A 12017-nucleotide genomic window follows, 5' to 3' on the forward strand; every position below is an offset into this window, starting at 1 on the left:
ATGTAAATATATCACATATGCATCCAAACATGCATATAAGTTCTATTGTCAAATGGCAAAAATCACAGACAAATGTGAACTTTCCGCACCATGAATATGCGTAAAATGTACATTAATACAGACAAATTGCAACAACTCGCAGCAACAACAATAGCATAGTAATGCAAAAGCTGTATAAAAGCAAAGTGGCAATAATAAAATTTCGCATTATTTCATTAAAAAGTTTCTTGCGTATTTTTCCACCACTAAACATTCGTTAGGAAAGTCATTGCAGTTATATAATATTCACACATACGTATGTACATAAATGCATCCATAACTGTGTACAAATATTTTTATGTAAAAATAAACAACGCTGTAAGCTCCGGCGGAGTGCTGTGAACTCACAGGCTGACAATGTGGAGTTGCAGCACTGTTGCGGAACAGCACTGTTAAAACATACAGATTTTCTAACCTTACTTTTGAAAGCTAAAACATCATGGCTCTATAAGAATGTACATACAACTATAAGTGGAAGACTGATCTTACATGGTAAATAGGCACAAAAGAAATTTTATCCACACATGCACATATAAAAGACCACTGTTTCAGGTCAAGTTTGCATTGTAGATATTAGTAAAACTAAGATGAGTGATCTTTTTTGAGAACGATCGAAAACAAATTCACAACTAGACTAAACTAGAACTGCTTCAGTGAGCTGAGCACATTCCCCCCAAATATATCCCAAAATCTAGTCAAAGCCAGAATATGAGGTGCCAACTGAAGGTATAAGAATCTTTGAGTGTTCTGAATCTTTTTTCGGAAAAGAGACATTTCCATCAAGAAGTTGTGAGATCAAAAACCTCATGATGACGCTGTCGAACTAAGCAGGAAATGTTGCTGCCACTAACTAAATATCCATATGTTGCTTACTTACTACTAACTAGCTCTGATAATTTAGCATTTGTATTATACGAACTTGTTATGTTGGTTTTCTCAATAAAGAAAAATAGTTAAATTTTCTGCTGTGAAAATTAATTTTAATAAAGCAGCCAGAGACAAAACCTGCTATATGGTAAGATTTGCAGTTTTATTATCGAACAATGTTAAAATAATTTTAGATCTTATTGACAATGTCATATTTTTCCCGCTCTTTTAACATTTCTCTTCAGTAAGGTTTGCCATTTCATCATGAAAAGATATACGATCCAACGAGTCGAAATTATTAAAATTTACTATCGACATTCGGAGTCAGTGGCCTCAACTTTAAGAGTGGATTTTTCAATAAGAGCTTTTTAAAATAAAACTAAAACGGTTTAGGATATCAATGAAATTCTTGATTCTTTCATTCGTGCGTACTCCATGAATCAAAAAAGTGTGGTGAGCGCTGTATTGAAATGGCCCAGTCAGTTTGTCACCTTGGTCGTGCGATTTGACGCCGTTAGACTACTTCCTGTGACGCTACGTCAAGTCTATGGTCTATGCCAACAACCCAGACACGATTTATAACTTCGTATGAATATCAAACGTGAATTTCAGCAGAATTGGCCGATTTATGCTTGAACAGCGATCGCCATTTTATAGGCAATGGAAGCCCCCGAGTCACTTTCTTCCTTGAAAGAGATATGTATTTTAAAAAATCAATCAGTTTTGTTTGATGTCGGCGCTAATCTTCCAATATCAGAATATTATGGTGAATAAGTATCAGCTGATGTATAACCGCCAATTTGCCTTTATTTGTTTGATTTGTTATCTCAAAACATAACCTAAATTTAAAAATTAATTAGTTTTTAGTGTTAATTTTCGCTTTTAATTGTATTGTTTTTGCTTAAATGCTAATTGGAATATCAATAAACTTAATAATTTCTTTAACAAGTTTTTACTAATTAACAGCACACGTAAAAAAAATTCAACAAAACTGCTCACTTGTTTTCACACCAAGACGCGAATCTTCATAACTAAGTTTTCTAATTCTCTATCGTGACGACACGCCTTTTTTTAAGAGATGCAATTTTAAGATTAGGGTGATCTGTCGAATACGAGATTATCGTAAAACTACTGAAAAAATATTTCATGCAGATTATTCAACGTGCCGCCCGTTTTGCCGAGTCTTGCGCCGTTCAGGCACACTTAATGCGGTTTTAATTCATATCTTTCAATTCGATCTAAAAAGCGTGCGTTATTGATTGTTGTCTGAAATTACATTGGCACTTGATCTCATAATCGGTTTGAAGTCTAACATGAATGCGATGGATTCGCTCAGGTAAGGCTTGAGGTTGGTTTTTCGAAAATATGGTTCGATTTTTCTGGTTAATATAGCCTGTTATTTTATAAAATACATCAATCGTGCAAAAATATTTAAATTTTATAAAATTATTTAGTACTTAATTCAAATAAATTTTAATAGAAAGGAAATGAAAGGTTTTGAGTGCAATCAAACTTCGCCTATTATAACATACATACATATTATAACATACATACATATGTATATCTTTCGATCAAAATTCATGTTTATTGCTTTCAAAAACGTGTTTAAATAAATGGCGTTGCATGAAAATGCCTTCCTACAATCTTCTCATAAATATCATTTAGCCGAGAGTGCCACTTGAAACTGTGCTAATTATTGACGTAAATTTAACTCCTGAAGAGCAAAGTAAAACAACAAATATTTATGTCTAATTGTACATTATTTATTATCATAATAGTGCTTCTAGTTGCAAAGTGTCTTTACACGAGCGATTAAATTACAGCACGCTTAACCATAGCACAAAAGAATGCGAACATATGAAGAAAACAATTGAATAAAAGAATTCATTCACGTTTTAAGAATCTAGAATTTGATTGCATGGAAAAACTTCGCGAGAGACCAACGCCGATATATAGCATACGAATACATATGTGTGTGTATGTGTGTACAGATGATATTCATAAATTCAGTAAATTTAATTCGAAGTGATTGAGAATCATAAAAATTGCTCAAAAGAGCGGCTGACTGAAGGCACAAAAGACTCTCGCTCGCAGCTTAATCAGAAGGGCCGTCTTTTGACACTCTGATCTTGACTACTAGATTACTATTTCACATTGTTTAAATTGTAAATTTTGCACCGAAAAGTGCTCACAATGAGAGAAACCAAAAAAAAGTAAAGAAAGGAAAACTATCAGAAATTATTTAACTGGTATTATCCGATTCTTATTTCAAAAGTAGCAAATTTCTCACATATCACACATTAACAGCTATTTCTACAACAACTTTCTGATAAGAAATTTTTTTCCAGCAAATCAAATGATTTCTTATCCCCAAACTTTCGCTCTCATTCGTTATCGGTAGTTAAAAATTAAATAAACCTACAGTGCCGGCAACGGGAGGTTTTTTTGTTTCTTGTGATAAAGATTATGGTGTACGAAGCCATTATTATAAAGGGCAAAAACTGAAATCTCTTAAGCAAACTAGTTTTCTAAATACCTTGAATTGCTTCCATATCCACCGTATTCTTCGGATCCGACTGCCAGTTCCTAGATCAAATGATACGCTTACTGGAAGGAAAATTAGTGCCAATAATGGGTAAAGTTTCAATTAGAAGTGTCATACCCTAACCACATACCCATAACCAAAATTCGATTGATAGCCATTTTCAAAATCAAACGGCAAAAATTCTTCTTCGATTGTTTGCAATATTTTTTCCAATCGAATTGATAACCTCCTCGCTGGCAAGCCCATTAGAACAATTGAGCAATAAAATGCTCTTCAGTGAGCGTCGTTGCTTACGACAAACGCGCAGTGAGTGACTTTGTCATTCTTAGTGAAATGAATACAACAAGCAAAAGTAAGTAAGAATAAATAAAAATATAAAAACAATGAAAAGCAAATACAAACATGTAAATGTCGTGGAGTGCACACCAGCTAAAGCATTCAGTTTGGCTGCACGAATGCTCATCAGTCGCTCACCATACTTGCCGATGGATAGCTAGACCGCTGACAGTAACGCTAGATGACGAAAACCATTTTCGCAAAAAAGCATAAAAAACCCGCAGCTAAAAACGTCATAGTGTGATTTTTATTTTAAACGCGTACGAAAGCCGAAAGAAAGCTTTTTCTACCTAACGACCTTACGTTTTGCGGCGGGTGGTGCTTCCCATACGCCTTGTGCGCAAAGTTGCCTGGAGACGGTGCGGTGGTAATGTGGATTAGTAGAGGCTAACGGTTAAAGCCGAAGCATATGACATGCCAACAAGTACGACGCAAAACAGCTGAAGCGCTCACAGACACTGCGGCGTGAGCAAATTCTTTCCTAATTGTGTACTACCTTGCTGTATGTGTGTGTGCGTATGTGTGCACGCTGGCTTGCCATGCAATCATGTTGACACTAATGACCGCGACGGGTGTACCTGTTGGAGAAATGTGTTTCTATCTACCAGTTGATATCTAATGTACATTTTTTACTAAAGTGAGACCACACACACACATACAGACGCAATCAGAGTGATTTCTGTGAGCAAACGTTCTATGATTTGTATGTATTTGTATATGTGTGACAGTTGCTTTATAAATCCACACATTGTTGCGTCATCTATTCGACTGTGGCATGCAACGCAGGTCATTAACGCATATCTAAGTGTAAAAAAGCAGACGTCGGGAAGGCGGAAAGGCGGGTGTTGCGCGTGACACGAAGTAGCAAATAATAATGAGAAAATCATATCAAATAAATTGAAAGAAGTGTGTGCAGAGGACAGTGATTTTCCCACAAATGCAAATTACGATAAACAAAATATAGTAAAATATGAATATATGCAACACACGTGCAACATTTTGAACACATACAAGCCCACGTAAATCGAAAGTCTAATTCCAAAATAGTTTGTGCAAAATGTACCTTCCAACGCCTACAACTAGACTATAACTAAGTAGCAACGACGCTTTCAAAATAAACAACTTAGTTCGCATGCAAATTACAGTTAACAACAACAAACAATAATAACGCGGTACATATTACAAAATATTGCCGTTTATTATGCATACATATGCGCATGCATGCAGATGTGTGAAGCGTTCATACTATCGGTTTGTCAATTATTTAGTCAGCTAGACGCGACGTCAAAATATAAGCGAAAAATATGACAAGCGAAACGTCAATTAATGTCATGCAGCGGCATCTGCTGACAATCGAAAAGCTACGCAATCGTGTACGTCAAATGTTGAAATGTGTAATAAATTTGCATATTGAATTTTTGGTAATTGCACAAACAGTTATTTTATAGTAATATACTTATATGTACATGCATAAGCTTAACCATATTATATCGATACTTCACATTTTTTATAATTTTTGTATATAACTCATATATTATATAGTACCTACTAGATTTTTAGGATTTTTGAAAGATATATCGAACTTCCTAAAAGCTTAGATGTCGAAAAGACACTATGGTATCTATGATATCTATGCTCTGTATACTTTAACAGAAGTCGTAGAATTATATTCCCCAAATAATTAAAATTTATTTCAGGCTGTATTCTGAAACTTTACTTACTTCTCATCGTTAAAAAAATTTCAGGAATAAAAATACACTTGTCGGAGTGGAAACCATCTTACAGAGGTGCACTAGGATTTCTTTTCTAATTAGAAACAGTTACCTTCTGGTAGTAGGCCGAGGTCCAAAGAGTCCAAATAAGAAAATACAATAAACTAAATAAAGCTAGAACAAGCCTTATTTTTCCGGAAAATCTTTAGCTGGCCACATCAAGAAAATGCAGTATAGATAGCTCTCCTAGATTTGTGATTCGATACTATTCGACAATAATACTGGTGGGAATCAAGGCTAGCTTTGTGGGAAATTAGTTTGATTTTCATAAAATTCAGTTACAGTACTCATAATTCGTCGGTGTCTTTATGTTAACTGGAAAAGTATTAGTAATTTTATGGCACGCAATTACGAAATAACTTTTTTATGTCAAATATAGTACATTTCGGACTTACCAAACACTGAACAAGTTATACTTTAAAGTTTACCACGAAGTTTTGTAACACCCAGCAAAAAACGTCGGAAAATCTAGGGGATCTATGGTACATACTATATGTATATATCTATGTAAATGATGACTGCGTTGAGCTGAGTCGATTTAGCTATGTCTATCTCTGTTTGTTTGTACACATACGGACTAGTTCCTCAATTTATGAGATATCGATCTGAAATATTCCAGACACCTTTTCTCTCAAAAAACTGCTGTTACAAACTTAAAGCACTCGGCTACTGCGACCGCCTATTTACCTATTCTACTTTATTTCATCACTATTGCATTTACATTTTCATTATTTGCTTACAATAACTGATTGTCAACGGTGATAAGTATGGATTTCATAATATTATTATATAGTTGCATTGCTAAGCACTGGGTACAATAGTAATGAAAGTACTTTGCACTTCAAACTTGAGGAATTTTCAACAAAGTGCTAGAATTGAGAGAGAAAATAGAACATTTTCCCTGTTGGGGTCTCACTCACACAGCCCAAATCGCCTCGTGTCATTTGTGTATTTAACAATTAGAGCATTTACTCAATGTCAATAATACGGAGAACGTCACTTAGTCGCATTATCGTATATATGTACATATATTTGCTTTGTATATATATATATATATATATATATATATATACATATGTACACGTGCTGTGTAAATAGAACGAAATTCACAGTTTTGCTCGGAAAGGCAAACAAACCAAGTGGCACCCACTTACTCAATGCAACATCAACAAATCACAAACAAACACCTTTATCTGCCACCTTTAACACTTTCGTAGTGTCTGTTTGTTACTATTTAACCTCAATCTCTGCTTAAGTACATATTTACGAACCTATGTATATAAACGAATATTTAGGTATGAGAAGCCGTTGAAAGTGGTGTAGGGTGTCGTTGAAACTAGCTGTTGACAATACGTATATTACAGACGGACACAGCAATAGAATGATTATGAGTACTTCTTAATGCAAGCCATGCAAATAAGTAAAAAATAGGGAATTTCTATATTTTCGATATTTCTGCTTTAATAGGGATGCTCAAGTGAGATCGCTTCCTCGGAACAATTTCGTTCATAAAATTTAGAGTTCGTTCAAAATGGGAGATTTAGTGGAATAAGTTCTTTGGTAATAGAGATCCAAAACCGATTATCTGACAATCTGTCCGAAAAAAACGTTTTTAGTCTAGAAATTCTTCACAAATTAATAGGCAATAAAATTTAGTGATTCTTGTTTTTTAAACCATCTTTGGGATATCTGAGCTTTGGTTTTTGCGGCGTATATTAAAATTTACAGATACACTTATCATATTTATATTCATCTCAATGGACATATAGTATATCTCTGAAACAAAAATTTGAACATTTGAACTAAACGTATCTGTAACTTATTTTAGTAAGAGCAGCTTTAATAATTTTAATTTATAATTTTGTCATATTCTCTTATACTTAGTTTCCTCCGCTCATTCACAGGTTCTGGAATCGAATGTCAATACAATGATGGACGATGTGAAGAGCTTTAATGAGGAGCTGCTCGAAGTGCAGCGCTTAGATGCGCTCATCAGCGCCTTACGCGATTATAGCGGCCCTACAATATGTCACGAGTGGCCCTATCCACTCATATTCAAAGGCACCATCGATGATGCAGATGTCGCACAAATTCTCAATGGCAGGAAGAAAGTGGACAAAAGTAACAATAACAATATAAATGAGAGGAATATCAATTGTGAAGTGAGATGCAAATCTGCGACGAACTCTTCAACGAATCATCAGCTTAGCGATGAAGTGACTTAGCATTTAATTATAAGTGTAATTTTATGGTTTTTAAGACTCCGGCTCTGATCACTAAGAGACAAACCGAATGTATAAAAGTATTAAGACATACAATTGTATATCGTATCACTAATTCATATGAATAGAAATAGTTTAAATTTTAATAACGTACATATAAAATATATATAGGTATATATAAGTATGTACAAGCATAAAAACAACCTTCTTTAAGGTAACATATCATGTCATACATATGTTTGTAAAACGAAAGAATTCAATACTTAGAGTAGTGTAGTCTGTATATGCATACCTCTATATACATATGTATTTTAAGATTAGCCATATCTACATTGTACTGTTAAGAATGTTAATGAAGTTGTGCCACTGAATGAAAATCTATGTAATGAGATTATTTTTCTAGTAAATACAGACTTGGCGAAATTCGTGACTTCAATTTATTTTTGCTCGATACACTTGTAAAATTTTTTTACTTATTTTGGGATAAGGCTATTATATAAGTCTAAGATTCTAAAAGTAGTTCTTGACACATATCAGGAGTACTGTGTGTGTGCTAACATTGCCCCTATCATCTAATATAGAGACATAACTATAAGGCTATGCCATTTTGAATATATGTGAAATAGGCGAGAATGTGATTTGGCTTTGTCCACTTCTAAAGTGTGTTAAGAGTATTCCAGAAGGATAGTGTGAGGCCTTAAGGATTTATTTTAATCTAGGAGCATGAATTTCATAAATCATCTGATAAAGGAGGGGTTATCAAAAAATTGGTACGCGATCATACCTTTAATTTCACCCTTTTTAGCAAACTGAAACCAAAAAATACTATTAATTTAGAATAATGGCGCAATATCTGGTTCTAAGAACAAGGTTATAAAGAAGATGAAAATTATCAGGTGAATCGGTCGGGTAGAACCTGAGAAATCGTGGGTATCGTTTTGAAAAAGACGGTTTCGAGAAAAATGCATTTGAAGTTTCATTTCAGCGGAACCAGTTTGGATGACGGGTCTGAAAGCTACTCATATCTCCGAATATAAATTGAGTTTTGAAAAGTCTTCTTGAGGACTTATTCCTGAATAAATAAAAAGAAAACAATAGATTGCAGTGAAAAAACAATATTTTTTTTTACTTCTAGGCTAGTAACGCTGTAATAGTTTAGAAAACTTTAAAACCATATATAGTATGCCTATTCCTACTAAGATCTTATTTCCAAAATTTGGGCTACTCATAGCACCAGAGATAATGTTTAGCAACTTTGGTCAATATATCACAAATTGGACTCAAGTTGTCAGTCGTATAGACACACGAACTCATCTTCCAAACCGATTTGATAATTATAAACCTTAATGTTAAGGAAACTATATATTAGACCCAGAAGAACATGTTGACTTGCCTTATATATTTTTTGGAAGAACTTACCAAGTGTAGGTATAATCACCTGCCATCTCCCAACACTGTGGCGTTATGAACTTTGAAGTGCGGCATTGGCATTTTGTCAACATTGATCTGTCTCAGTTACTGCCATAATCAATAAGCCACGCAAATCAAATAACCTGTGAGAATGCAAGCAAACCGCAGAGCTATGCGCATAGTCGCACTTGCAATTTGCTAATACCATATCACTATATATGGTACATGGGTATCATAACCGGCATACCGATATTTGATATTCCTATTAGTGGTATTCTAAAGCTAGCCAGTCAATATCAAGCAAGGTGCGAGACAAACGATGTGAGGAATTTTGAGCGACTAAAGCTTAGATACATTTGTAGTAGACTAATAATGTGGAACAAATGAGCAATCACTCAATACGTACTATATTGCTGACATACTAGTACATTTCTGAAGTTTCTCCTGTATTAAAGAGGTCGTCAAATTTGTATCCAATTCATTTCCCTTGCAGTGATTCTTCAATGCCATAAATGATTTAAATGTTATTTCTTTTTACTTGCATAAATTATCTTAAGCCGACTTTATTGCTGGCTGCAGTTATCATGTTAAGCATTTTATTTTTAATTAATTAATTTCACTGTTCTGTTATCTTTGTCCAACGCGTTTTTTTGCTTGAGCAGTTGAGTCATAGATAATCAGCTCTCAAGTGGCACTTTCATGCGAAGTAAATGAATTTATAAATATCTCTTATCAGTTGAGAGAAGTTTTGGTCCAAACCAATCATATTTTACATTTAAAACAGAAAGAATTCAAGGAAGTGAAATTTTATTATCAGTATAGTAAGGGCTTGACATATGGTTGCCTCGTCAAATATAGCGGTTTCGTAGGAAGAACAACTGTTCCGTATATTTAACGAAAACTACTATACATTAACAGATTATATGATCTACGATAAGGAAAGACCAAGGTGGAACCGAACATTGTTTGAATACTGCTCCTTGGTAGCATAAGCGGATCCAGAGTAGAATTTTGGAGGAGAAATTATATAGTTTGTTATTTTTTTTTTCTTTAAAAGGAACCTAAATCTTGGCCATTAGTCAATCTTATCACGTATCATTCTTTTGGGGATCCGAAGAAACCAGTGTAGGCGAAACAATTCGAAGCTCAATTCTTACCATTTTGATATCGTTCTCATTGGTTAGTGACACGTAAAATCATTGAAAGCCCGCTCGTTACAGAATTTTCACATTCCCGAAAATATATGACATACTGTCCAATACTTGAATATGGTATTTTTATCGCTATCAGATACTTAGAAAGAAGTTCCAGAGATCTAATAAAAATACGTAGGTTGCCTTTTATATTAGATTTGATTTTTAAGGGTCGAAAATCGCTTTATTGTTTTTCAAAATATTATCCATTAAGATATACATATATACTTATGCATGCGTTTGCACCAATTCTCGAAGCACTTTTGCAACTCTGATTGAGGTATCTCCAAAAAATGCCTTTGAACGTGTTAACGGGAAGTGCTTCGTGCACGAACAAATTTTATTGGATTCGGCTCAACTTGAAACACCCATACAGCCGACTATTACTTTCGGGCTCATCCGCGTAAATCCATGATTCACGCCTGTTACGATGTCATGGACATGTCTCGAAGCACCGCTATCTCTTTTTATTAACATTTATCTCGACCAATCGACACGAGCTTATTTTGAGCGATTAACTCAATCTTTCGATAGGTCACAAGACGATCCAGCAACATCAATTTGCGCATAGCATTATTAGTTTCCCGAAATCCCATAAACACTGTTCGCAAAAAAGAATTAAGTTCATCGATGGAATGTTGCTGAGATAACCCGCTTCAAAAGTTGAAAAAATAATTGCCCGAAAATCTCTGTGATTTAATACCATTTAATGAGAAAAATATTTTAAGTTACACAACACAAATATCGCTCACTTTCAAAACGTTCTGAGTATACATACCATCAAAAATATCAATCTTTAAAATTGTAAGTTTCCAGATTGCAACACTAGTGTTGCCATATCCTGAAATATAAAAGGTAAACTACGTGTAAATGATCAGCATGACGAGCGGAGTCAATGAAAAGGTTGTTTAGAACACACGACTGTAGCATATAACTATCATACAAACTGAAGTGTCAAATAAAGAGGATGATCTCTGCATATGTGTATTATAGCTTCGTTGCACCCGAAGTTAGCGCTTTCTCTTCCATTCTTCTTCTTTGGAATGTGCACTGCGATCATCTCCTTCAAGGCTTACATTGCCAGAACGGAACTTACGGAAGCTCTTAAAAAAAGCATTTCTTCCAATTTTCAAAAAACCCTAACCTGCTTACTTATTAACCAATAGTCCGACAGCAGTGAAATTTAAACACGAGCCTTTTAGAGATTACATCTAACTTACATACAGTAATACTATTCAGCCTGCCTGACCAAACCCTCACCTAAGTAACTACTGCCATGACAATCTCACCAACCAACAATAAAAGTCAGAATAATCAAATTTGTATCACCCTAACCAAAATATCCCTAATACAACTGATTAATTTGCAAGAATTCAAATTCGAGTTCACTAGAAATGTCAGTGCTTACAGCCGAACAAATAAACATACATATGTACATACATACAAATGCACTAAACCTTTGCAAACATGCCAGCTCAGTTTACTTATACACACATACTCATGCAGATTTATGTATATATGTATATGTGTATATGTAGTAGGCAAATATTAAACAATGCCCAACAAGTCTACAATTTTTAGAAAACAAAAGCACAGTACATGTACACATACATACGTACATAAGTATTGGTGA

General features: G+C 34.4%; 1 protein-coding gene across 2 annotated transcripts; it reads left to right on the forward strand.

The window, feature by feature from the left end:
* Positions 1-3878: 3878 nt before the first annotated feature.
* On the forward strand, positions 3879-8221 carry LOC105232705 (uncharacterized). Of its 2 annotated transcripts, none has more exons than XM_011214486.4 (2): positions 3879-5208; positions 7464-8221. In XM_011214486.4, the coding sequence occupies exons 1-2, from the start codon at positions 5092-5094 to the stop codon at positions 7782-7784; spliced, it is 438 nt and encodes a 145-aa protein (XP_011212788.2). In that variant the 5' UTR covers positions 3879-5091; the 3' UTR covers positions 7785-8221. The 2 variants fall into 2 exon arrangements, with proteins under 2 accessions (XP_011212788.2, XP_011212789.2); XM_011214487.4 differs by having other exon boundaries at positions 3880-5160.
* The last annotated feature ends 3796 nt before the right edge of the window (positions 8222-12017 follow it).

Source organism: Bactrocera dorsalis, chromosome 5 (assembly GCF_023373825.1).
Source record: "Bactrocera dorsalis isolate Fly_Bdor chromosome 5, ASM2337382v1, whole genome shotgun sequence".
NCBI classification, from domain to species: Eukaryota; Metazoa; Arthropoda; class Insecta; order Diptera; family Tephritidae; genus Bactrocera; species Bactrocera dorsalis.

What these genes read in the sequence shown, in the direction of transcription:
- LOC105232705 (XM_011214486.4), top strand. Translation starts at nt 5,092, where the DNA reads ATGACAAGCGAAACGTCAATTAATGTCATGCAGCGGCATCTGCTGACA. An exon ending in ATTTGCATATTGAATTTTTG is followed by an intron (nt 5,209 to 7,463) that starts GTAATTGCACAA and finishes GCTCATTCACAG; the next exon opens with GTTCTGGAATCGAATGTCAA.